Raw genomic sequence first — 26,755 nt, forward strand, 5'->3', positions numbered from 1 at the left:
TACATATCACCAACTCTAATATTCAGTATTAATGGGTTTTATCATGGGTTAATTTTACACATGTTCAAAATTAACTGACAGGTAATTTTGGAAAGGAATTGATACGAAGATGAAGCTTTCTTTGATTGCTAGTCAGTAATCAGTCACTTTCTTGCTGAACTCATCTAGGAACTAGCCATTGGGGTCTCCACCTGAGAACCATGAATTCACTAGTGACCAGCCTTACCAGTGTGACTGGATTATCTTTGTTTCCCCTGAATAAGAAAGAAAAACCATAAGGGATAATTATTTATTCTTCCATGAAATTATTACTTATTTTTCTAGTTTATTCACATTTTTATTTCACAAGAAAGTACTTTTTTTCATCTATTTCTAAACTTTCATTACTCCTCTTGAAGACATTTTATGATTGCACTGCTATATCATAAAGACTATGTACCAAGAAAAAGGCATTTGGCTCATAATCTCTCAGAAATGTTCATATAAGCAAAATATTCCATTGCAGGTAGAGATAGAGTGAATTATTGAGTTGTTTAAAATAGAAGCCTAATACTTTCAAGTCTTTTCCAATAATGAGAATCTTTTATAAAGAAATTATTTGGTGATGGCTTGTACTATATATAGAAAGGGATATAAAAAGCTGAAGAAAAAAATTAATTCAAATAAATTACAGCAAAGTCTGCCCTACGCTAAACTTCAGTGGTTTCCATCCAGTCAGGTTTTTAGTTGAAATAGCTTAATACTAACAAGTCAATCTTAAGTCATTAAAAAATTTTTTTGTAATGCTGAAAAACAATCTTAGTGCCTAGATAATAGATTAAAGCCATTATGATTATTATTTTAGGAGACTGTAAATTTCTAGTACTGATGTATTTTTTGCTACCAAATGGCATTTATAAAATAATAATGATGCTGAAATATATATGAATAATGTAAAGTATGTCATTCCAGGGAGCCAGCTAAGTTGGTCCTTCATCATTTAAAAGTCTTCCTTGTTTTTCTTAAATAAGGGCCAGAGAAATTGCATTTTAACAAAACAAAGAAGTTCTTATTTGATGACTAATAAAAATCTAATTTTTATGTAACAACCTTGAATTTTTGGCAAGTATCTCACAAACAGATTCAATGTTATTGCTTAGCTTTTGCAACCTATATTCTTAGAGCCTAATCTGAACCCGGGCCTTGAATAGTGTCAACCAAAGCTGTCACATTCAGGCATCCTTCCTGCCTGGCTCCAGATGGGTGCCTGACTAAGAACTGACCAAACCAGTATCAGAACTTGACTTTCACAAAGATGCACACATCACTCAATCAAGGTCTGTATTTCCAAAAATTCCCTCCATTAGGCACTTCATGTTTTCTAATAACAAGATGCTCTATATTTAAATAAAACCTTCTTTTAAAATTCTATCTTCATTTCCCCCTCTTTCTTCTTATGAAAACACAATGCTTCATTTCTGATACCACCTTTCACTCATTCCCCAGATATTATAAGAGACAAGACTGACACGAATGTAAAATTTTGATTTCACTCACTGCAAGATTCAGTAAATAAAGAAGATTTTTGGTTTACAGGAGAGAAATTCTGATCTAAACCTGTAGCAAAGAGAATCTAGAAAACTGTCCAAGTAAATTGGTTAAAATGTCATTTTTTAATTCAAGCTGATTTTACTACAAATCTGTTTTTTAAAATAAAACACTGAATTGCCCTGTAAGTAGATTAAAAATCTGAGCTTTTTCCTTGTAGAGGGAAAAAATAATCAAAAAACAAACAAACAAACAAATAAAACATTTTATCAACATCCACTGATAAACATTCCAAAGAGTCACTTGTGTAAAACTGTTGACTGTACCTAAGATGTCACACAGCCTCCCCAGCTGCGTGTTCTGCTGTGTGTTGAAATCGGCAATATGTTCTCTCACAGGCTGGGAATACCCTAAAAGGCAAACAAGGTGTCAGAACGCAGAAAGAGCAAGTCAATATAGCAACATGGCACAAGAGAATTTCGAAATGTCACAGTCCATATTCCAGGAAAACATTTTCTCTGAAGCATCTTACAGAAACAACCCAATCCCGAAGAATGAGGTGCTTGTTTCTCGGGGGAATTAAACATTATTCTGGAAGATGTGCTAAGCAACATACTCTGTAACAGAGGGGTTCACATTTTCTAATACCAACAAGGCTGCTAAGAATCAAGATGACAAAACATGGAGAAAATTTCTGACATGCAATGTGAATGTTTACAAGGATGCGTAAGAAAATTATGCTCAGGTTAAAAAAATATTGTTTTGGCTTCTTAATGTGAGCTTCCCATGTGGTATTTTGAAAATGTGTTCCAGAATCATTCTTAAGTGACACACAGATTTCAGATAAATCCCCTGCTGTCAGGAATACATATTTAAATAATTCATATACTAAAGAAATCAACTTCTGCTCACAGTCAAAAGAACTTTTAACCTTCAAAGGGCAAGAAGAGCTAATGCAGTTACTTTGTCAGTACTAATAAAAGTCCTGCAGTTTGCCTTCATTTCCACTGGAAACAGAGCAGAAGGGAAAACACATATGGATTACTATTGTCCAAAAATCTCTCACAAAAGAAACAACAGTGGAAACACTTTCTGCTGATATTTCAGGTCATTAAAAAAAAGTGAATCAAAACATAAACTTAAAAAGCATGCGTACTCACAAGCAGGTATAATTGCTTATATGAAATTCAACAACTGTAGGGGTAACTCTTTTTCTTCATAAAATTGCTTTTCACATTTTGAAGAGATGCTTCAATGCCTCCTTGTGGTTAGTGAGCCCAAACACATGTTTCAAGTTAAACTGCTCTAGATAAAGTGATTTTATATACCACAGCTTCAAGATGTGACACACATTTCCTTTTCAGCATAAGGAAAACTATGGCAATTCAGGCAATGGGGCTTCAGACCAAATGAACTCTGATAATTGACTCTTTGCTTTGATGTCAGTGTTTAAACACTAGACAACGTCTGGAAATTAAATGACTTTACAATCATCTAAAAGTCTCTCTTTGCTTTGCATCTGGACTTAAGAATTAGAGAGAAAGGCAGAAGGACAAATGAGCTGTTCGAATCATTTTTGAAAAATTATTAATCTCTCAAATAATTTAGAGAACCATTCCACATATAAAAGCTAATATAGGCAGTTACAACTCCAATGTCTTTATGTGTGACTGCAGTATCATACCTTGGGATTTTGTATATGTATAATTTTATCTATATTCAAATAAATGTTTAGAAAGATGTATTGTGGATAACATATAGCAAGAGTATAAAAAGGCAGGAAAATGCCTAAAGAATAAAGTGTGATTAAGAAAAGTGCCTGAGAGCATTCCATGACTGCATTGCCTTTCAAAAGTAAAGATAAAAGCAGTATAATATGTCTCATTAAGATGATGTCCAATTTAAAATATAAAAGATGTCTGATCACTTTGTTGCCACATATGCAGCATGTGAGTGAATAAGTCTGTGTTCCATTCCACTGTTTGAAGTCAGTTTTCCAACAAATTACTTGGGACCTCTGTTACCACTGATCAAGAATGCATATAAAATGTCTACATAGAATATACCCATTTTAAAGAAGTGTATGCTAATCTTGGAACATTGTTACAGAGAATCATATGCAGTTACAGATATGAAAACATCTTGTAAGCTGTAAAGTGCTTTATAAACACAAGGTATTTTAATGTTACAAGGTATGGGTGTTTCCAAAACATATAACAACAACAACAAACTCTGTGACAAGCAACAGAGCATTCTACATGGACGAGATACAATGCAATGTACAATGACATCAGCAGAGCAGAAGTTGGGAGTCACTATATTTTTTTTAGTCAGACTTGTTTTGTTTTATACATCCATAAAGTACATGTGTTGACAGGTGAAAAGATTTCATCAATGTTGGTAGCATACACTAAATATAACAGTGACTTAACCAGGAAACTATCAACAAGGATGTCGTGGTTTGCGGGAGTTCAGTAGACATGCCCAGTGGCGATGAGACACTACACTTTGGAATATAATCTACAATGACATGGTTTCTTCCAGGGTCTGATTAGGAACACTGAGGGAGTTTTGAGAGACCATTATCCTCAATCCTGTCATATTATAGATAAGGAAACTCAAGGTAAGTGTCTTGTCTCTTGTCCAAGGTCACATAAACCTACCAATTATTATACAGTTTAGATACTACATATTAGCTCTTGTAAGAAATTTAGTTATAGAAAATAAAAGACTCTCCAAGTGTGAGCAGAGAAGAACTCCAGAAGGGACAAAGAGCTTTGGCCTCTTTTCTCACTTTTATTTTCAGTTGTTGTGGTAGGCAGAATAATGGCTGTTCAAAAATGTCCGAGTTCTAATACCCATAACCAGTGAATATATTGGATTACATGACAAAGAAGAAAAACAGTTGCTAATGGAATTAAGGTTGCTATCAACCGACCTTAAAATCAAGAGATTATCCTGGATTGTCTGGCTGCACCAGGTGTAATTGTCAGAGTCCTTAGAAGTGGGAGAGGGAAGCAGAAGAGAAGAGTTGCTAGGTCTCTACTGAGGCAATAAGGTCCTCATCATCATGCGTTATATGCCTGACCACCCTTTTCTAAAGTTCTTAGTCTCCCTTCACTGTCATTCTCTTGCACCTGTTCTTCACCACCCTTTTCTCATGTTGTCACTACATATTTCTTTGCTTGGTTGTTTACTTTGTTGTTCATCTCTTCTTTTATCTGCACCACTCTAGCTCCTGCAACCAGACTCATAGCTACGTTAGAGCAGGCACTTGTGAAATCTCCAGTCAAATAAATGAATGAAACATGTGTGAAGCCCGTACTCAAATAATCTTTTTAATTCTTTTTTTTTTTTTTTTTTTTTTGACAGGGTATCATTCTGTTGCCCAGGCTGGAGTGCAGTGGTGCGATCTCAACTCACTGCAGCCTCAACCTCCTGGGCTCAAGTGATCCTCTCACCTCAGCCTCTCAATTAGGTGAGACTACTGGTGCACACCACCACATCTGGTTAATTTTTGTAGTTTTTGTAGAGCCAGGGTTTCACCATGTTGCCCAGGCTGCTTTCAAATTCCTGGGCTAAAGTGATCCACCCACCTCAGCCTCCCAAAGTGCTGGTATTATAGGGGTGAGCCACCATGTCCGGCCTGTCTTTTAAATTCTTAGCCCTTTCTCCTGTGTGTTCTCATCACTCCTTCTTTCAACTCTCCTAAAATTGGGTTCTCTAAGCTGGAGAACTTCTGGAGAATTCAAAGAGTGGTAAGTGGGATTTGTAGCTTTTTCCAGGTCCTCATTAGCACAGAATACAACACTAGCAGAAAGAGGCACTCTCTCTTCCTCATCACTGTAGAAAGGATCACAGCCTCTTTTCTCATGGCCATTCTCACTTCCTGCAAAATATTCCTATGGCCATTCTCACTTCCTGCAAAATATTCCTAGTTTGATAGAGAGTTCCACCTTTTCTCAAATAAGTAGTTGTGAAATATTATTGTCTCTACATCAAAGAAGGTTACCTGAGAGCTGCCTCTCTGAAGTTATTCATCTACTACTTCTGGTCCTCCATTGAACCAAGGTTGCTCATCAAGGGTTACTGGCAATCATTTCTCCATCTTCATTTCTACCTTCACTGCCTTTCCCAGTCCCTTTCTGCATAAACATCTATCAGATGATACTAATTGCCTCTTTGCATCCAGAAAACCAGCTCTGCTAGGATTGGCTTTTCTTTCACAGTAACCACAGAAATCTAAGAACATGAGCAAGGTCACGCTGAGTGACTGAGCCCCCTTGGCACTGGTGCATGCCTCTGTGACACGCCCGTTGTTGCAGCAGATCACACGTTCTTGAATACTCGGCTTCTTACCCTGTGGTTGACTCCTAGTTTCTTTTGTCTCCCAAGTCCTATTTCTTATAATGGTACTCAAGGCAGAGAAGAGGTTACCAACAGACTCCTGATTACCAAGTAGTAGCTGTTTATCTCATCACCCTGGCCTGGGATGGTAGTCATTCATGCCTCAGTTTGATGGTCTGGAGGAGTAGTTCTCAACCTTTTCCTCATTTTGAAACTCGTGATCAGTGATGTTCAATGCATCACACCCTCCCAGCAGCATACTCAGGCTTACTTCATCCCTTTCTCTTCTACTCAAGAGAGTACACTGGATGAAAGATGAAGAAAAGTGACATTGATACAGAGATAATCTGGAATTGCTCCAATTCATAAGAAAACTTTGGTATTCTAATGGTAGAAAAATAAGAGGACACGTGATATATTCACAAATGATTGCACATCAGCATCTTGTAATAATAGAGAACTATGATCTAGACACTGTGGTTGTAATCAGGTTTTAATTACTTATGCAAGTGTGAAAGCACAAGATACTAGAGAGCAAGAAGATGGGATCCCAAAAGATGGCAAGAAACAGCTCTATCTGGGTTATTTATTTAGTATATCCATTGTCAGTTATGATTAAAATAAAACTGATAGTTGTTTTTTGGGGGCTATTGAAGGGGATTAGGGAATTTTGTTATAAAGATGTAGAAAACGTAGAAGTACCTTTGTTGAGTTTTGAAAACATCCTCAAACCAAATGGGACAAATGGATTCACCTTCAAAAAAGTAAGGAAGTTCTCTTGTTTAAACTTTTGTCAGTGGTTAGCACAGCATTTCATGTAACGAAAGCCAGTTGTATTAGTCCATTTTCACACTGCTATAAAGAACTACTTGGCCAGGCGTGGTGGCTCACGCTTGTAATCCCAACACTTTGGGAGGCTGAGGTGGGCGGATCACCTGAGGTTGGGAGTTCGAGACCAGCCTGACCAACATGGAGAAACCCTATCTCTACTAAAAATACAAAATTAGCTGGGTGTAGTGGTGCGTGCCTATAATCCCAACTACTCAGGAGGCTGAGGCAGGAGAATTGTGTGAACCCAGGAGGCGGAGGTTGCGGTGAGCTGAGATCATGCCATTGCACTCCAGCCTGGGCAACAAGAGCAAAACTCTATCTCAAAAAAAAAAAAAAAAAAAAAAAAAACTGCCTGAGACTGGGTAATTTATGAAGAAAAAAGGTTTAATTGACTCACAGTTCCACATGGCTGGAGAGGCTTCAGAAGACTTACAATCATGGCGGAAGGTGAAGGGGAAACAAAGACCTTCTTCACATGGTGGCAGGAGAGAGACAGTGAGCGAGGGGGGAAGTGCCACACTTTAAAACTATCGGCTCTTGGAGAACTCACTCACTACCATAAGAAAAGCAAGGGGGAACCCTGCCCCTGTAATACAATCGTCTCCTACCAGGCCCCTCCTCCAACATGTGGGGATTACAATTCAAAATGAGATTGGGTGGGGACACAGAACCAAACCATGTCAGCAGTGATTCTCAAATTGTGATCCGGGGACCCTAGCGGATACTGAGAACCTTTCAGGGAGTCTGCAGGGTCAAAACTATTTTCAAAATTATACTAAGATGTTCTTTGCCTTTTTCAATCTTGTTCTCTTACAAGTTACAAAAGACAAAAAGTTTATTAATATGATTGTAGATTCCACATTGCAGCTAACACTTAGAATTACCATTGTTGAGTTTAGTATAAAGTCAAAGAAGAATATACACAACTATCTGAAAAGGCTATAAAATATACAAATTATTCTTCCATTTTCCAAATACTTATCTGTGTAGGGCTGGATTTTCTTCATGTGTGTCAACCAAAACAACATATTGCAACAGATTGAATACAGAAGCAGATATGAGAATCCAACCATGTTCTATTAATTTTTCAGACCTGTCAGACAGTCCTACCCTTCTCACTAATTTCTTTTGTTTTAGAAAATAATTATGTTTCAAAAATATGTTATTTAGGTTAGTGTTGGTAGTGGGCTTATTATTGTTATTTTAAAAGAAGTTAATAAACATTTTAAAAATTATTCTGTTTTAATTTCAAATACAGTTGATAATGACAGATATAACCCACTTAAACCAATGTTCTTTAGGGTCTTCAATAATCATGATGAGTGTAAAGGGGTCCTGAGAACCACTGAACAAGCCTTTTAATATTTTTTATGAGTGTAAAGGATTTTATCTTTTATAGTGAAAAATTCCTTTTACAGCATATCCTAATATTAATAGATCTCATGAAAAGCCTGTAAGCTGGAGTCACCTGATACCTAGTTCAATGTTGTTTCCATATTTCATGGTACAACATCATATAGCTCAAGACCAATTGGATAATTTCATATTACAAGATCATGGGACCAACTCTGATCTAACCAGTATCAATGAGTGTTGATTTGGATACATGGGTGAATACAAATATGTGTTGGTTTGGGCTATAAAACATTTTTAAAGTTTAAGTGTACTTTGTTCCTGATTCTGAAAGATCTGGATATTTCTGGGAAATACTCACAAAGATCTGGATATTTCTGGGAAATGCTGTCTGGGAAGTCTTGGCAGTATACCTATCCCAAGAATCTAGTATGGCAACGCCATAGTTAAACTATGGATTCTATACTACTTGCCAAAATGTATGTTGAAGACTGCAAAGATTTTATCGAAAGTCCAGATTTTCTAGCCTGAGGTGGAAGGAACAACATCTATCCTGTCTTTGAGTTGTTAACTCAAAAGTAAAAAGCAGCACTGAACTGGGTATCAGGTGACTCCAGCTCATAGCAGAGAAAGTTGAAAGGTGCCAATATGCGTGGAGGCATAGCAAAAAGTGATTGCAGATCTAACGCCCTTGGCTGCCATCCTCCACTCTGCCCCTGTTCACAAATGTAGGTGAGCTCAAGCTTTTATCTCTTGGCAGAAAAGCATGGAGTTAGGAAGCAAGAGTCTCATAAGCATTTGGGACTTTCTCAGTTCAGCGTATGATTGGTTGCACACAAAAGTAAGTTTCCCTATCCTTTCTTGTAGGCTTCTGTGAAAGTGCAGACGAGCTAGAAAATGTTGTATTTCATGAACTTCATAATACCAGGATCCACAATTTTTATCGAATGAATAATCTGAAGACCACTACTTGTTTTAACCCCAAGAATAATAACTTGCTAAAATAGGGCACAGAGGGAAAATATGAAACTGAACTATATACATTCTTTTTAGTCATCCATGTTAAAGGTGGAGGAGAAGTGAGAGTGAAACTCATCCCTGGGGGTTTAATTGGCTGGCAGTGGCTTCATATACTGCTCACAGCAGCAGAGCCCCATACTTGGCACGTCTCATTTCATGTCAATATATTTTAAAAAGCAACTGAGTTTACACGTAGCACCAAGCGATGTGCTGCAATAAAGAAGCACAGGGGTTAAATTAAAAGTGGAGGAAATACTTGGCCAAAGAAACTGGGAGCAAAATTAGTCTGTAGGCTTTATTTAGACACCTGGTTTTTCTAGAGGAATTAGGATTCTTCAGGTTCTTTCTCATTTGACTGATAGATTTTGCTTAAAATAGACCCTAATATTTTATTCCTGTTATGAACCACTGTAGATTATTTTGTTATAATTATATTTCATTAATAAAAATGATAAAATATGTAATATCCAATTAAGAGATCAGCCTATAAACTCTGAAAAATGTTTCTCTATCATCTTATAAAATTACAAGGCAAATCAGGTTTTTTTTTGACAGAAGCATTCTACTTCTCTTGTGGATTAAAAATAGCTAAAATTTTTGTTATATCTAGGAATACTATCTGAAATACATAACAATTAATCAAGCTTCATAAGTCCTCCTTTCTTTTTTTCTTTTTCTTTCTTTTTTTTTTTTTTTTTTTTTTTGAGATGGAGTCTTGCTCTGTCACCAGGCTGGAGTGCAATGGTGTGATCTTGGCTCACTGCAACCTCCGCCTCCCAGGTTCAAGCGATTCTCCTGCTTCAGCCTCCCAAGTAGCTGGGACTACAGGTGCACACCACCACGCCCAGCTAATTTTCATATTTTTAGTAGAGATGGGGTTTCACCATGTTGGCCAGGATGGTCTTGATTTCTTGACCTCGTGATCTGCCTGCCTTGGCCTCCTGAAGGGCTGGGATTACAGGCGTGAGCCATCGCGCCCAGCCCAAGTCCTCCTTTCAAAGAGGTTACTCCGCAATGTTTAATTGTCTTACTGTTCATATTACCAAGCCATAGATTTTAAAATACTTTATAAATTATTTTGTGGTCAAAAACCTTATGCAAGGCCATCCTTTCTGTGATCACCAGTTTGGAAAATGCAATTATTCCCATGTGTGCAAAACTACATAAATAACCAAATGCATACAACTACAATATATTATGCCGTTATCAGCTACTTAGCTTTCATTTGAAGGGTTCAAACAAGTTAGTGCAGCCCCAGTTGGCTAGCAGCATGGTGTGATTATGTGTAGAGCTAATTCTACAGCAAATTTCCTATGGAAAGAGAAAAAGAGGACAAGGCTGCAACTTGTGTTAAATGCCTGAACCAGAGAATCCTACCAACTGATTTTCACTAGTGAATCTGTCTCAACTCTGGAAATGAAATTACTAGATTGAATAGATTAGTTTTCTTGCAGTACATTTAGAGAAAAAATTGCTTCACTTTCATCCACTTCTATTTTTATGAATTGTATAGGTAAGTCCCTGGTGCATGAGACAAAGAAGTTTGTGGCATCTAGCTGAAATCTTCTTTAAGGACTCCCAGGGATGTGGTACACAAAAAAGGGTACCCTATATCCTTAAAAATATACACATAGTTTGAGAATTCTATCTGTGGAACACATAGGAGATGACAGCTTGTTGTTACTTAATTTAATGTCCACAAGTCATTTTTATAAAATCCAAAGCACGGCCGCGATCCCAGCACTTTGGGAGGCTGAGGCGGGTGGATCATTTGAGGTCAGGGGTTCGAGACCAGCCTGGCCAACATGGTGAAAACCCGTCTCTACTAAAAATACAAAAATTAGCCAGGCGTGGTGGTACATGCCTGTAATCCCAGCTACTCAGGAGGCCGAGGCAGGAGAATTGCTTGAACCCAGGAGGCGGATGTTGCAGGGAGCCGAGATAGCACCACTGCACTCCAGCCTGGGTGACAGAGTGAGACTGTGTCTCAAAAAAAAAAAAAAAAAAAAAATCCAAAACATATTGTAGAAACAACTACTATATGATCAAAGCCCAGGTATTATTCTCTTTTGAAAGTGTGCAATTAGTCTTGTAAAATGCTCAGTTGAGAAAAACTCTGAGCTTGTTCTTATCTCTTAGAAATTACACAATTAGCAGTTTTTCTTTACAATGGGTATCATGTTGGCAACAAACAAAAATTGCTACATTAGGGAAGACCTTCATATTTATTATATATTTATTTAAACTGAATATGTGTAATCCAGAAGAAAACTAGTTTTAATATCATATTTAAAATAATGTTTTCTATTTCTAGATTCTTTGGCCAGATTATTCTCCCACTTAATTTATTTTATTTTATTAATTTTTTTAGAGACAGTGTCTCTGTCACCCAGGCTGGAATGCAGAGGGATGATCATAGCTCACTGTAATCTCAAACTCCTGGGTTCAAGTGATCTTCCCGCCTTAGCCTTCCCAGCAGGACTACAGGCCTGCGCCACCATGCCTGGCCAATTTTTGAAATTTTTTTAAACAGGGTCTCACTATGTTGTTCAGCCTAGTCTTGAACTGCTGGCCTCAAGCAATCCTCCCAAAGTGCTGGGAACTCCCACTTAATTTATATTCAGTAAGCTCTTTTGAAATTTTAAGATAGATTCACTCAAATTTTTTTTATTACCCAGTTTACATAATGCTTACTTTCAAATTTTTCCTTCTTTGGAGACTCTTTTGTATCAAACTTCTCTGCAGAGCAGACTGCATGGAAGTTTTTAGGAGGGTCAGAGGTGGGAGTGTAGGAGTAAAGAAGTTTGTGTCTATCACATCTTTGTGCTAAGCAACTTTGCAAAGTGGGGGCCCTGTATAGAGAAAGCAAAACAAAATTTCCCGTATAATATCAGGTCTGGTCCACAATTAGTTGCAGAAGCAAAGGCTCTTGCACCTTATTCGAAGGGCTCAAGTCAACTAATTGGGTCTGCAATTAGCCTCTTTGGTTGCAATCAATTACAAGTGCAATTTCTGTGTGTGAAATAATCTTGTGTGTACAAGTAGTCTCACCAAAACAAAAGCCCAACTTAGAATGAAATTCACATCTGTCTTATCTCACTTAGATCCTAAGAAACAAATTTCTTTCATGAGCCATGAAGACCAAAACGAAAAGGCTCTGTGCAATGCAAGTATTTTCTTAACTTTCTGTAAGTACTTAGATCTAAGTACTCCAGAATCTAGAAAAGATTGCCTTATTTTATTATTGATATTTTACTAATTTAAAAATAATTATATTTGTATAATAATTTAAATGTTTTTTTTCTTTTCATATTACTGTTCAAATGTGTTATGTTTCTACACTACACATAAGTACACAAACTGGTTATACTCACATATGAATATGAATAAATTGCAATCCAGAATTCTATTACAACAGATCACTTAATGCATTGCTCTACTTAAAAGACTTTAACAAAGAGCTAATATGGATGTAACAAAGAGATTCAATGGGTTGTGCTGCTTGTCAAAACTCTAGCAAGTCAGCTTAGGAAATCTGACCTCACCAAGGAAGTTTAACACACTAGTGAGATGCAAAACCAAACAAAACAAAGTAAGGAAGCAAACAAATCCCAAACATGTTAACAGTAGCTCATGTTTTAAAAGAAACTCCAATGCAAATTTCTGAAATTCCCAATGTCATTTTGGCATACCTTTTTTTACCAGTGTGTTTCAGACAACAGCTTTTAAGTTCCCCAATTCATAAATGTAATTAAATAATTACATTAGTGCTAATTAACATGAAACTGCAGATTATTTAAGCGCAAAAAACACTATTCAACTTCTTAATTATTCTTGTTCACACAGCATTTCCTTTTGCTCAGGCGCCCTAGGTGCAAATAAAGCATCCCATCTGCTCGTAATTAGAACTAAATAATTTCAGAGAATGTAGCTTATCATTTTGACTGCACATTTGATTAAAAACAGTGTACAAGCAATATCCTGGCTTATTGGCGTAACAGCAACAACACATACAAGCCTGTATTCTTCTATCATTAAAGAAGATCGAAAACATTATCTGTTATTTCAGGGGGAAAAATACAACTTTTTAGTTCATTTCATACAGATGAAAGCGAATTACAGCAAATCACCTCTCCACTGAATAGCAGCCCCCACATAATGACTTTATTTGCTTAATCCCCAAATTAAACGCCGTTTCGAGCGAGGGCCCTGTGTTATTACTCTCATCATGTCGAGAACATTTTCCTGCCGAGACCAATTTGAATAAAACAAGGGGCCTTCCTTGAACTCAATCAAGGAGCCATAATGTGGTGGGTAATAGAGGTTGCTGATAGATTTGCAGGCAAAAGTGTTATACCTAATGATGGGATATGGATAATAGTCCTCCTGGAGGTCCTGATGCGATTCCAGTTGGCTGCCAGATGCTAAAAATCAAGAAGAGCATTGATCAGTGACAGGAAGCTGTAGTGGATTCATCTAGTCAAACTTCAGCTGTTTTTCCACTGTACAGTTAAGCCAGGCATAAATTATATTAATTGATTTAATTACATACTTAAAACATCTTCCCCAATTAATTTAATTAGGTGGCTACATGATGCTACTGGCAGGGGAAGATTAGAGGCAGCTCACTTAATTAACAGAATATGAATGAAAAAAAGAGAAAGCAAACATAAATGAAATTGTGAGCACTAATTAAAAGGCTGTCTGCAAACTTAAATACTTTCTGACAAAGTGGTGACAGCAATGTAGACAAGAGAGGATCTTTTTTTTCTGAGCAAATTAAAGTGCCAGAAGGTATATATAGGGAGAAAAAGTAATGCAGTTAAAACATTGATTTTCTGACAGAACTACCACAGTCAAAGTAAAGGGACTTTTTTTTTTTCCTATAGAAAAATTGCAACAGATTTTGCAGGCACGAAAGCCAGATTCCTGATTAGGGCTAAAATATGATGCACAAACAATTGTGGGGTTTGTGCATCATACATTGAGGGGAGAGAAAGGCGAGGGAGTCTGAGGCGAGGAGGGTAGTTGGAAACAGAAAGGGAAGATAAAGAGACAACTTATTGCAACCGCTCAAGCATGAAATGTTTAGAAAAAGAGGTCTGCCATAACAGCTGGCAGCCTTGTGCACCTTGGCTCGAATGCGGAAATTCTCCAGGTGTCTCTGACGTGATTCCTTTAGTATCTTCTTTAGTCGAGTCTTATGGCAATGTAATAGCCAAGCAATGGCAATCACACCTGATGCCCACTTCTGCTGGCGATAAATGAGGAAGAATTTTCTTGCTTTGTAGCATTTCCATGTGGCTTGGATCTTCATGGCGGCCTCCGAATTTCCATCTTGGCCCTTGTACCTTTGCCCTGGAAGATTTATCAGCATTTGGACATGAGCTGGGTCCTCTAACACTGACAGAAGATCATATCTGGTAAGTTTATTCTTCAGCTCAAACTCTGGAAGGAGGGCCACCAAATTATTCCCTTTTATTTTGACTTCTGGTATTGCATAGTTCCTGAGAAACTTCTCAACGTGTTCCAAGAGAGAAAAAATACCTCCCCAAGCTAAGCTAAAATGTTCCTTGAATGCTAAGAAGTCTGGGGCTGTATTGTCTATGACACCATCATAAATTAAAAAGTCATAATCCCACAGTGATTTCCGGGCTCTCGAAGGTGGTGTCACTTTCACGGCCTGTGGAAAAAAAGGAATATATTTCAGAAGTGAAAGATATTATGATCTCCTTTAAGTGAGTGGTCAAGACACACACTACCACATTATCATTTAGCATTCAATGGTGGGAAGATATGAATCCTAGTACTGATTTAACACACACATATCATAATATGAAGGTCTGGCTAGTATATATCATTAAAACTCATTACCAGATGGATATCTTAGAGATCACTCAAATCTATTAACATTTTTATAAAAGTGTTATAAAATTGTTCAAGGAAACTGGTCATAAAAAGTTACACATTTAGTTTACTTTGATACAGTCACCTGACCCCCAATCTCTGTGATTTAATTTTTACACATGCACGCATGGTCTGAGAAGCGTGTTGCTGATTCCGTGATCATAACTTATCCACCAGTCTGAAAAACAGGGTGAAGCCTTTCTTTGCATTCCTTTGGATAACTTCAAATGTGCCCGTTAAAAGTTGTTTCTGACTTCATAAAAGAACATCACTTTTTAGCATTTTATAGTTCTTCTGTCATCTTCTCTTAATATCCAGAAGTCATTTTTACAAGGAACATTATGTTATATGTTATCACCTTTGTCATTCTTAGGGTTCTCTTGACATGTGTTCTTTTAATCTTAAGTCTAGTATCTTCTTAGGAACATATCTGGGGCTGTCCCAGGTGGATTAGAATCACAAATCTGATAACAAAACCAAGGGAGCATTTGCTTTTCATTTTGTTCCCATCTGTATTGACATTTTAAGCTACGAAAATACTTTTATTTGTATTTGGCAAATTTCTAAGAATCGGATGCTGAGCAATTTTTTTTGTTCTTTACACTTCCTATGTTAAAAATAATAAATGCTATTTAAAAAATCAAATCAGAGGTTGTTTAGATGACAATAGCAATACATGTCACCCTCCCTTAACAAAAAGGAAAGGGAAATTGTGTTGTGTCAATGTCCACTCTGTATCCACTACATTTCAATTCTCAGAACCTATTCTACTGAAGACATAGACACTCTGCTCATGATGTACATGTTCCTAATGGCTTGGAGGGGTTGGGGGAGACGGAGCATACAGATTTTCAGACCCTGAGTTCTCGTCAGTAAACCCGGTATTAATTTACTGTGATAATTGTTTCTTCTTGCTTAGGGATGTAAGGAATAGATTGTTTTCAATATGTCAGCGTTCTCAGATGTATAAGCCCATCTTTACCAAACTGTAGGGTTATAATTACTCTTTGCATTTTGAAGAGTTTTCAAAAAACCCAAAAGAAAAAACCCCCCAGCAATTTATCCATAACGATTATGCCACAGCACTGAGTTGAGTATTATTACATCAGATTATTCACGCATTTTCTTTTCTCCGGTCCTGGGGGGCGGAATAATTAATTAGACTGCCATCTCAAGTAAAAATGCTGAAAAACAAGTGTTAAGTCCAAAAGTGCACATTTCCTTTTACTTTAGAAGCACGCTTTAAACAGCAGTGAGCTTTTTGTGTACTTTTAACCTGAGTTGTTATAAGGCATAAAAATGAGGGAAAAAGTCTTCTTGCCAAGCTTCTATCCCTTTCTGATCTAATCAGGGTGCCAGAAGAGAATGCAAGCTACTTGGTAGATGAAAATAAATTCCTTCTCTTGGATGGGCAAGAGAAAGTTGGAGAAGTAATGCCTCCTTCAGCAGCCACCAGTGCTGGCAGGAGAGGCTGCCACTCCTGGTGGAAAACAAGTGGCACATGTTCCAACAGAAATGGCCTCTATGGCCACATTTCTTCCTCCCTTCAGGAACGGTCTCTGCTAGTAGGAATTAGAATTCAGAGAAGAATGACAGTGCTTCATCAGTGAGAAACAGCCATGCAAAATAATCACAGATGGATGTGTATGGAGCTGGTTGGTCCCGCCAGTCACGTGTGATGCAGTCAACAGGACTCTGAGACTTCTATAAGAAGCAAAGCTATGGATGGGAGATTTGCCAGAGAATCTTGTCTCCTTGGCAATACTCTAGTATTTCTGAAACTTCTTATATTCACAGTGAGACATGTGGAATTAGGGCCATCTATGAAAATGGGACAACCTTGGGAGAAGTTGAGAAAGGAGAGGACTCACATCTCTCTCAGACAGTGCCTTTCCATGGGGTGGATCTAGGGTTATGTACATCAGCAAATGCATTTTAGACCTTCTGAAAGAACAGGCTTGCATGGCAGTGGGAGCGAAATTTATCAGTGGCTGTTCTAGAACAAAGGGATGACACCTTTCTACCTTCTTGGAGGATATTCCAGCAAAGACCTGCTCTCAAAGGAAACACACTCCTGGACATCAAACAGACCACTCAGGCACTGGGAAGCTATGGGTTTGCAGTCAGCTAAAGCATAACTGTAGTACATCTGTCACAGAGAACGCCACACTTGGGAGCACTTTAGACTTGGAGCAAGAAAAGACACGCCTCTCAAGAGAAAGGCTTCCCAAATTAAAGCCGTGCATCAGCATTGTGAGATCCATTGAGCAGGTAAAGACAAAGCTGCTTCAAAGCTGGCTAGGAATAAGAGCCCTGATTAAAGGTCACGCCATGCTTCAGGTTCGGGCTCCTTCTGTTATTCTTTATTATTTATCTCCGTGAACTTGTCCACTATTATTTGTTGGCTTTCTTTCTTCTTTCTTTCCTTTTTCTTTTCCCCTCCCTTCTTTCCTTCCTCCTTCCTTTCTCTCTTTCCTTCCTCCCTCCTTCCCTTCCTTCCTTCTTTTCCCTTCCCTCTCCTTTCTCTCTCTTTCTTTTTCCCTTCCTCCCTCTCCCTTTCCTTCCTTTTTAAAGACGTGCTGTAATCCCAATATGATATTACTGACTTTAAGGCAATTTTTTTTCCTTCTAGCCAAGAAGGATTTCTGTCAAAACACTGTATTCTCACCTGGTCCTTCTTGGGTCACAATCATACCTTTGCAAGATGCCTGTATCTACTAACTGGCCCACACAAAGTCCAAACCTGTGGCCTAATTATTAGCATCTTGCTCTAACTAACTAGCTGGGAAATGTTCTTCGTTTGCAAAGTGTAATCGCTAATCAGGTAACTTTGAGAGTTTCTGGAGCAGTTCTTTAGGCAAAATTCTAAATCCAAAACAAAAAACAGGAAAGTAGGATGATGATTACATATGTTAGTAGGTCACAGATGTTAAGCAAAAAAGATAGACCCAGTGTTGCATTCTGGAATTCAGAAATACTAGCTGGGTGTGGTGGTGCACACCTGTAGTCCCAGCTACTTGGAAGGCCGAGGTGAGAGGATCGCTTGAGCCCAAGAGTTTGAGGCTGCAGTGAGCTATAATCACACCACTGCACTCCAGCCTGGGTGACAGATTGAGACCCTGTCTCTCAAATAAATAAATAAATAAAATTTAGAAATAACCACTACAAAGAAAATCACATTTCTAAGACAAATGTCTTTATGAAAAATGTTCTTTTCATTTATGTGGACAGTATGTGGGTGTGGCGTTAAACTGGATCCATAATTGGATACAAGCAGGATCTCATAGTGGCAAATGGCCAAGTATTTGGGATAATACCACATGGATATCATCTTTAGAGAATGATAATCATTCCATTGCCTAGAAGGATAGACTAAATTCCTTCTGAAACTAAAAGCCAATGTTCAGTTTCTCAAATACCCAAACATATCCATTAGTAATTAGCCCAGGCAATTGCACTGTGTGAAAAAGAGTAAGTTCTTCCTGCACCTTATGGCTCTAAATGTGAGTTTGGATTTAGAATGTGAATGGAATGTCCCTCAGAGATGAGTCCTTATTCTTTCCCAAAGACCAGGGATGCTATTTGTCTGACCCTGCTTTTAAATTGTGTTCAGGGTCCACAATGTGTTGAGCTTCCTATAGAATAAACATCAGGACCTCAGCTGGCTAGAACTGTTCAAAATATGTACATGATATTCAGAGAGAGTAGCTGACCTAATCAGGGGTCTGGAATTCAGCATAGTCACAGGCCTGAATTTTAGAGGACGAGGGAACTTGAAGGTCACTGGCCTTGCCTTTTTCTCAATAGGTTATTATGGGCCCAGGGAAATTAGCCTTGGCCTTAAGTCCAACTAACCTGGGTTCAAATCCAAGCTTTGCCAATATGTGCTACATACTCTTGGGCAAGTTACTACACCCTCTGAACCTAAATTTTCCTTATCTGTAAAAATGAGAGGTCCCTGCAGAGCTGCTGTGATGATTACAGTATGTGTCAAGAACCTTTAACAGTGCCTTAACCCTAGTCAATGTGGTTTTTACTATAGAGAAGGAAACTGAGGCTCAGAGAGGTTAAATGACTTGCCCAAAATCACAAAGCTAGTTGGTGGATCTTCTTCATTTCCAAGACAGTATTTTTGTTACTATATGACAAAATTCTGTTCCTAAACACCACAAATCCATATATAACCAAAGGAAGGAGAATAAGTGCTATAAGAAGTGTGTCTTTGCTACTCTTCCATTTCCTTTCATCAGCCCCTCTTCCTTCCCATCGGGTGCTTTTTCTTCCACACCCTACCCCGTGCTGATCCCTGCCCCCATACCACCAGTGCCCACAGCCTAAACTGTCTAGAACTCTCCATATGGACCCTTACTAAGCTGTGCTCTTCTTAGCCTTCCTTCTACCACCTTGTATGTCAGAGCCAACCTGGCCTTGATCTGCTGGTTTTTTCTTTTGCTTTTTAAAAAACTGAATGATAATTATTATTTTTAGAGACAAGGTCTCCCTGTGTCATCCAGGCTGGAGTGCAGTGGTATGATCATAGCCCGCTGCAGCCTCAAACTCCTGGGCACAAGTGATCCTCCCACCTCAGCTTCCCGAGTAGGTGGAACTACCGGCACACATCATGACGCCCATCTAATTTCTGTACTTTTTTTTTTTTTTGGTAGAGATAGGGGTCTCGCTATCTTCCCCAGGCTGGTCTTGAACTCCTGGCCTCAAGCGATCCACCCACCCCAGCCTCCCAAAGTGCTGGGGTTACAGGCATGAGCCACTGCACTCAGCTCATTTTTTCTTATTTGATAGGCTGGAAAGCAATTTGTTAAACTAATTCCTATCAATGTGCTAATGAACATAACATGGTGTGGTGTATCGGAAGCAAGAAGACCCAGAATCTAGTCTGTTACCACCTTCCTCTGTGGCCTTGGGAAACCAATTCCGTGGGTTTCAGTTTCCATTAAGAGATCACTCAAGGCACTTCTAATTTTGATACCCTATGCCTCTCTGACTTAATGTGTCACCCCTCCAGGGGTATTGGCTTTTTAATAAACTTCTGGAGCCAGTAAAGCCATCAAATCAAAGGCAACTATCTCCAATGGCATCACTTTATGCACCATGAAAAAGACCTGGGGGATTTTTTTTCCTATTCTATTTTTTAGATAGAAAACTCTTTCTAGTAACTCTGAAATCAAAATAGATGAATGGCTGCCCACACCACCTATTGGTAACGGTGGTCATGAGAAGAGAACCCCAAAGAGTGATATTCCAGTATTCTGGGGTCTGCAAGTCAATGGCTCTCAGTTCTTAGTACCAAGAAATTGTCTAAGTAATCCGTAAGTGCCAATTAAAAGTGAAAGTCAGAGTCCTTAACCTTTACAAAGAATAAAAGGCAAAAACAGAACTCATCGAGCAGAGACATATAAAAGAAGAGACTTGAGTGCAAAGGCTACTCAGATCAGCAGCAATTTTCTAGAAATAGTTTCTGCAATTGCTTTGAAAGGTATCTTTATTCAAATGAGTCTTCCTGAACTCTGAAACACTTCCTGAGGAGAAAAATCCCTGTCCTTTGATGCATCCTCATGGAACAAAAACACACGATGGATCAAAATCTGGTTGAAGATCAAACAGAACAGAATCAAGAAGATTTTCTAAATAGATGGTCTATTTTCAGTCAAATGTGAAATTTCCTTCTACAGACACATTTCATTTTAATGCTGCATTGATTTCATCTTTTCTGTTATACCTCTAATATTCTCCAAGAAATTGGAGTCTCCACTGGGGACAATGATGATGGATGGGTTGAACCTGCTGGGGATGTGGACAGGAAGCCTGACAGGATGGGAATCAAAAGCAGCCTAGATTCCCAGATCTCTGAGCAAAGACACATCATCATTTTCTCGACATGTATAGGAAAAAGAGCAAGCCTCAAAAAGGACTGCTATTATCACCAAAGTAAAGCTTGACATTCCAATTTTCCTGAGAAAAATGTGGGTCTAGTAAGTTCCTTGATCACAGATCACTAAAGAATACTTGCAGAATTTCTACAGAGCTCTACCTTGTCATACTCTCTATACCTATATACGTGTTCTTGTTTTGTTTTTGAGACAGAGTCTTCCTCTGTTGCCCAGGCTGGAGTGCAGTGGTACAATCTCTGTTTGCTGCAACCTCTACCTCCCAGGTTCAAGTGATTCTCCTGCCTCAGCTTCCCAAGCAGCCAGGATTACAGGCATGCGGCACCACGCCCAGCTAATTTTTGTATTTTTAGTAGAGATGGGGTTTCACCATGTTGTCCAGGCTGGTCTTGAATTCCTGACCTCAAGTGATCTGCTGGCCACGACCTCCCAAAGTGCTGGGATTACAGGCGTGAGCCACCGCGCATGGCTTCTATACCTACATATGTATTCTGGTTTATTTTTCTTCATAGCACTTATCTCACTCTTTGATGTTATATTCAGTATCAGATTATTGCCTCTCTCACTAGAATATAAATCTCAAGAGGGCAAGGACTAGGTTTGCTTTGTTCATTGCTGTGTCCCCAGTGCCTATCTAGTACACTGCCTGGCACATGGTAAAGGTCAAAAAGGATTAGCTGAATGAATGAATGTATGAATGTATGAATGAATGAATGAAAGTATGAATGAATACTAAAATTTAAGCTTATAGCCAGTTGGACTGGGTTCACAGTACAAAGCTGTTCCATGTTCACACAAGTTATCTGCAAACTTGTAGCTTGAGTTTTGGAGCACTAATGCAAAGTTTGGCTACCGAGATACAAAAATGTCCATACCCTTCGATCAAGAAGTTCCACAGGCCAGGTGTGGTGGCTCATGCCTGTAATCCCAGCACTTTGGGAGGTCAAGGCAGGTGGATTGCTTGAGCCCAGGAGTTCAAGACCAGCCTGGGCAACATGGTAAAACCCCATCTCTACAAAGAAATGCAAAAAAAAAAAAAAAAAATTAGCTGGGCGTGGTGGCACATGCCTATAGTCCCAGCGACTCAGGAGGGTGAGGTGGGAGGATTGCTTGAGCCCCGGCGGGTCAAGGCTGCAGTGAGCCACGATCATGCCACTGTACTCCAGACTAGGTGACAGAGAGAGACCGCATCTCAAAACAAAAACAACAACAATTGTTTATTAATAATATAACATTTATAATTTAATGTCAAGCAATAGGATGAATAAGAAAATTATGGTATATCTTTAATAAAGAATATTATAAAGCCACTAAAAATGTTTCATGAATTTAAAATCATATATGTAAAGGTTTATGATAAATTGTTAGATGAAAAGAGTAAAATTACAGTTGAATATACAGTATAATACCAACAAAGAATATGCCAAAATTTAAATAGTACCAAAGGATTGTGATATGGGGAAAAAATCCTTCTATACTTTTTTCTCTTTTCTGAATTTTCCAAATTTTCTATGAATGATCAGGTCACAATTTGATCAATGAAAGAGATAAAGTGAAAAAATAAAGGTTATCTTGTTGGCTGATAATTTAACCTTTTTTTCTGTTGTATATAAGTGAAATTATTAATTACATGTAATAAAAATGTTCAGTTAGACAATGCTATGAAGAGTAGTAAACACAATCCTTATAGTTTTTCTCGGCAATTACAAGAAAAATTGTTTTGCAAGAATTCCGAAAAAATTATTTGGCAAATAAAACTACATAATTTCAATTCATTTGGAAAGTTTAATGATGAAAATGCATAGGTGAGGATGGCAATTTCTAATGAATTACAGAAAATGGTAACTGTTTTTAAAAGATTCTACATGCAAATCAAAACCACAATGAGATACCATCTCAAACCAGTCAGAACGACCATTATAAAAGGTCAAAAAATAACAGATGCTGGTGAGGTTGCAGAGAAAAGGGAATGCTCATACACTGCCAGTGGGAATGTAAATTAGTTCAGCCATTGTAGAAAGCAGTTTAGTGACTTCTCAAAGAACTTAAAACAGAATTACCATTCGACCCAGCAATCCCATTATTGGGATATACCCAAAGGACTATAAATCATTCTACTGTAAAGACACATGCATGTGTTATGTTCACTGCAGCACTATTCACAATAGCAAAGACATGGAATCAATCTAAATTATCATCAACAGTAGACTGGTTAAAGACAATGTGGTACACATATACCATGGAATACTATGCAGCCACAGAAAAGAAAGAGGTCATGTTATTTGAAGCAACATGGATGGAGCTGGAGGCTATTATCCTAGGGAAAATAACACAGGAACAGAAAACCAAATACTGCATATTCTCACTTATAAGTGGGAACTAAACATTGAGTACACGTGGACACAAAGAAGGGAATGACACAGGGGCCTACTTGAGGGTGGAGGCTGGGAAGAGGGTGAGGATCCAAAAACGACCTATTGGGTACTATGCTTATTACCTGGGTGATGAAATAATCTGTACACCAAATCCCCATGACACACAACTTATTAATACCTATGTAACAAACCTGCATATGTACTTCTGAACCTAAAAGTTGAAAAAATAAAAATTAGGCTGGGCACGGTGGCTCACGCCTGTAATCCCAGCACTTTGGGAGGTTGAGGTGGGCAGATCATTTGAGGTCAGGAGTTCGAGACCAGCCTGACCAACACGGGGAAACGCCGTTTCTACTAAAAATAAATAAATAAATAAAAATTAGCTGGGTGTGGTGGTGCACACCTCTAGTCCTACTTACTTGGGAGGCTGAGGCAGGAGAATCACTTGAACTTAGGAGGCAGAGGTGGCAGTGAGCCGAGATTGTGCCACTGCACTCCAGCCTGGGTAAGAGAGCAAGACTCCATTAACAAAAAAATAAAAAAATAAAAAAATAAAAAAAAATCAAGGTTTGTGTTTTTTAAAAAAGATTCCAAAAGGTTTTTTTTTTTTTTTTTTTTTTTTCGTGTCTGGATTTTTCTTTTCTTCCTTTAAGATGGTAAGTTAAATGAGGTTTTATGAGAGAAAATGAGTCTAAAAGAGAAAAAAATAGCTTTGGACTTGCTTTTGAATCTCATTTTGTATCACCAGGTTGCAGAGCTCTAATTCTCTTAAGACCTGCCCTCTCTCCAACGCTTTAGGGCAAGATAAGAAAGGAGACTAAATTGTTTTGGGAGCAAAGTGAACCAGGGAGGCACCCTGTGCCCTTTAAGAAGTAGGCTTATTCCCCCACCAGATATGACATGTTAAAGCCAAAACTGCCGCTAGATATCATCTAGTGGTTTTGAAAGCATACATTTTAAAGCCTCAAACATTTTGTTCAAATACTATATAGTTTGATGGTAAAGAGGTAAAATAGAAAACCCAGGTGTTGTGGCTATAGGGGCCTAGAGCCCCTCACTGATAGGAGCTTTTGCTTCTCTTCTTTCTCTTGGGCTGTGGGGTGAGGATTCCCTGGGGTTGTGGGGTGAGGATTCCCTGGGGTTGTAGGGTGAGGATATGGAAGCCCTTTAAAAATACTGATTGGATCCAATCTTCTTTGTATACAGATAGGGGGAAATGAGAGCAGATGGGGCAGTGATATGTTTAATGTCACACATATTGCCTGATTAAAATATTTCAGCTGACTCACCCATAAAATAATTACAGTTTTCTAATGAGAGGATCAGAAGTATATGTTGGGAAAATACTAAAGAAAGTAACAATTGAAAAGAATGACTAAGAGAAGTGAGATCCCAAATTTGAGATTACAATGTTATCACCCAAACCTATTCTTTCTACACCAAAATAAATTTTACAATGGAGGGATGGCTTGGGAAATAGGATTTTCTTTTTTTTTTTTTTTTTTTTTTTTTTTTTGAGACGGAGTCTCGCGCTGTGTCACCCAGGCTGGAGTGCAGTGGCGCGATCTCGGCTCACTGCAAGCTCCGCCTCCCAGGTTCATGCCATTCTCCTGCCTCAGCCTCCGAGTAGCTGGGACTACAGGCGCCTGCCACCACGCCCGGCTAGTTTTTTGTATTTTTAGTAGAGACGGGGTTTCACCATGTTAGCCAGGATGGTCTCGATCTCCTGACCTCGTGATCCACCCGCCTCGGCCTCCCAAAGTGCTGGGATTACAGGCTTGAGCCACCGCGCCCGGCGGGAAATAGGATTTTCTATTATATTTTTCTTCAATTTGCATTTTTTTTATTTGGAAATGTTTTGGAAAAGTTTTAAACACACAGAGAAGTATAGAGATTAATATAAAAAACTACCACGGACACATTTTTGTTTAATTTTTCGTCTTCTTTGCTGTATATATAAAAGTGTGTGTGTGTGTGTGGTGTGTGCATATATGTGTGTATGTTATATATATACAAAGTTAACATCCTCTCTGTATTTCTTTTCACTCTCCTTCCCCTTTCTCCCTGTTCCCAGAAGCAAACACACTCATGAATTTGGTCTGTACTCCTATAGTAGAATAAATATTTGTTTGCTTGTTTTATCCATAAAATAGATTTTTATTATCAAAATATAAATCAAAATTAAGTGAATCTTAACATAATTTTTATGCTTGCCTTAAATAAAAAGATGTATTTGCTGACAGGAAAATTTTAACAACCTCAAACCTTTGAACTAGATTCTTGAAAATAAAGATGCCTCAGATTTATCGAAATAACTATGACAAACTCTACTATCGTTTTTTATTTTATTCTTCGGATCCTGTGTAGAGCCTGAATGACTTAAACTTATTCAACTTCTTAAACTGGGTTTGGTTAACTGAGCTATATGATAGAAAAGGCTGTTAAAGTCGGAGCTGATGAAAGCAGACACAGCAACAAAGGTGATCACTGCTGTCTGTTATTGAAGGAAACAGTAAAGGACACAGAAACTGATTACCTGTATACATGATATTGAATAGAGAAAATATTACATTATATTAGTTAGGCAGAAATGTAATATATTTTGGAAATGTATTAAGTGTAATATGTTTCTGTAAAAAATGATTGAGATTTATAAAAATTTCCCCAATGCTTTGGGGCTCTGGTAGTTACATAGTCCAGTGTTGTATGCTGGCTCTGTCATTTACTAATTGGATGACTAATTGAATGATAATAGTGCCTACTGCACAGAAATCCTGTGAAAACTAAGTGAGATAATCCACTTAAGACATTAGGAACAGAGCCCGGCAAAGAGTAAGCACTCAGTACATGTTAGCTGCAAGTAGCAGTAGCAGCAGCAGTGGCAGCCGTAGTAACACTATTTGTGAGCAGTAGTAGTAGTATTTGAAAAACTGACCCATGTGGAAGCATTCATAACCTGGAACGTGCAGAGAGCACAAACTCTGGGGCTTCACTCTGTCAGCTGGATCCTTTGCACCCTTTTGCCAACTGAGTGGGCCTGGGGACAACTGCAGCACATAGGTTCTGCCTGCTATGAGGGTTCATTGGGTATGAAAGATGCTTAGTGCCATGCATGCAGGACATGCTCAGTCAACATTAGCAGTTACAAATATTCCAGATAAATAATGCCTTAGTGTTTGTAAACACATCCTGTTTTTAACCTGCAAATCAAGCTCACACTTTTCTCACAGTAAGACGTCAAAGGAAGCAAGACGAAGGATCTAATTGCACTGATTAGTTTACTAAGGAGCAATCTGTCTAGGTACAGAGGGACTGTATATAATCATTGATGTAAATACAGCTCTATTTAGGCACAGCTCTGCAGGAATAAAATGTGACCCCAAAGGCGGGCTCTTTTTCCTTGAAAGCAGATGGCTAAGATCCCCGTGAAATTCTTACTGATAAGAAGATCACCAAGAAAGGGAGGCCTAGAAGATGCTCTTAATAATG

At 38.3% G+C, this 26,755-nt stretch overlaps 1 protein-coding gene across 7 annotated transcripts in view; it reads right to left on the reverse strand.

The window, feature by feature from the left end:
* The window catches only part of IQCH (IQ motif containing H), a 257,954-nt gene that overhangs the window by 112,412 nt on the left and 118,787 nt on the right, over positions 1-26,755 (reverse strand). For 6 of the 7 annotated variants that reach the window (XM_031668549.1, XM_031668548.1, XM_009210478.3 and 3 more), the window contains exons 10-12: positions 14,210-14,761; positions 13,436-13,502; positions 1,854-1,937 (exon numbers count right to left, since the gene is read on the reverse strand). In XM_031668549.1, the coding sequence (XP_031524409.1) occupies positions 1,854-1,937; positions 13,436-13,502; positions 14,210-14,761 (703 nt within the window). Of the gene's footprint in view, positions 1-1,853; positions 1,938-9,984; positions 10,390-13,435; positions 13,503-14,209; positions 14,762-26,755 lie in introns of those variants that run through there. The other variant, XM_009210479.4, reaches the window with a different exon arrangement.

Source organism: Papio anubis, chromosome 7 (assembly GCF_008728515.1).
Source record: "Papio anubis isolate 15944 chromosome 7, Panubis1.0, whole genome shotgun sequence".
Taxonomy (NCBI): domain Eukaryota; kingdom Metazoa; phylum Chordata; class Mammalia; order Primates; family Cercopithecidae; genus Papio; species Papio anubis.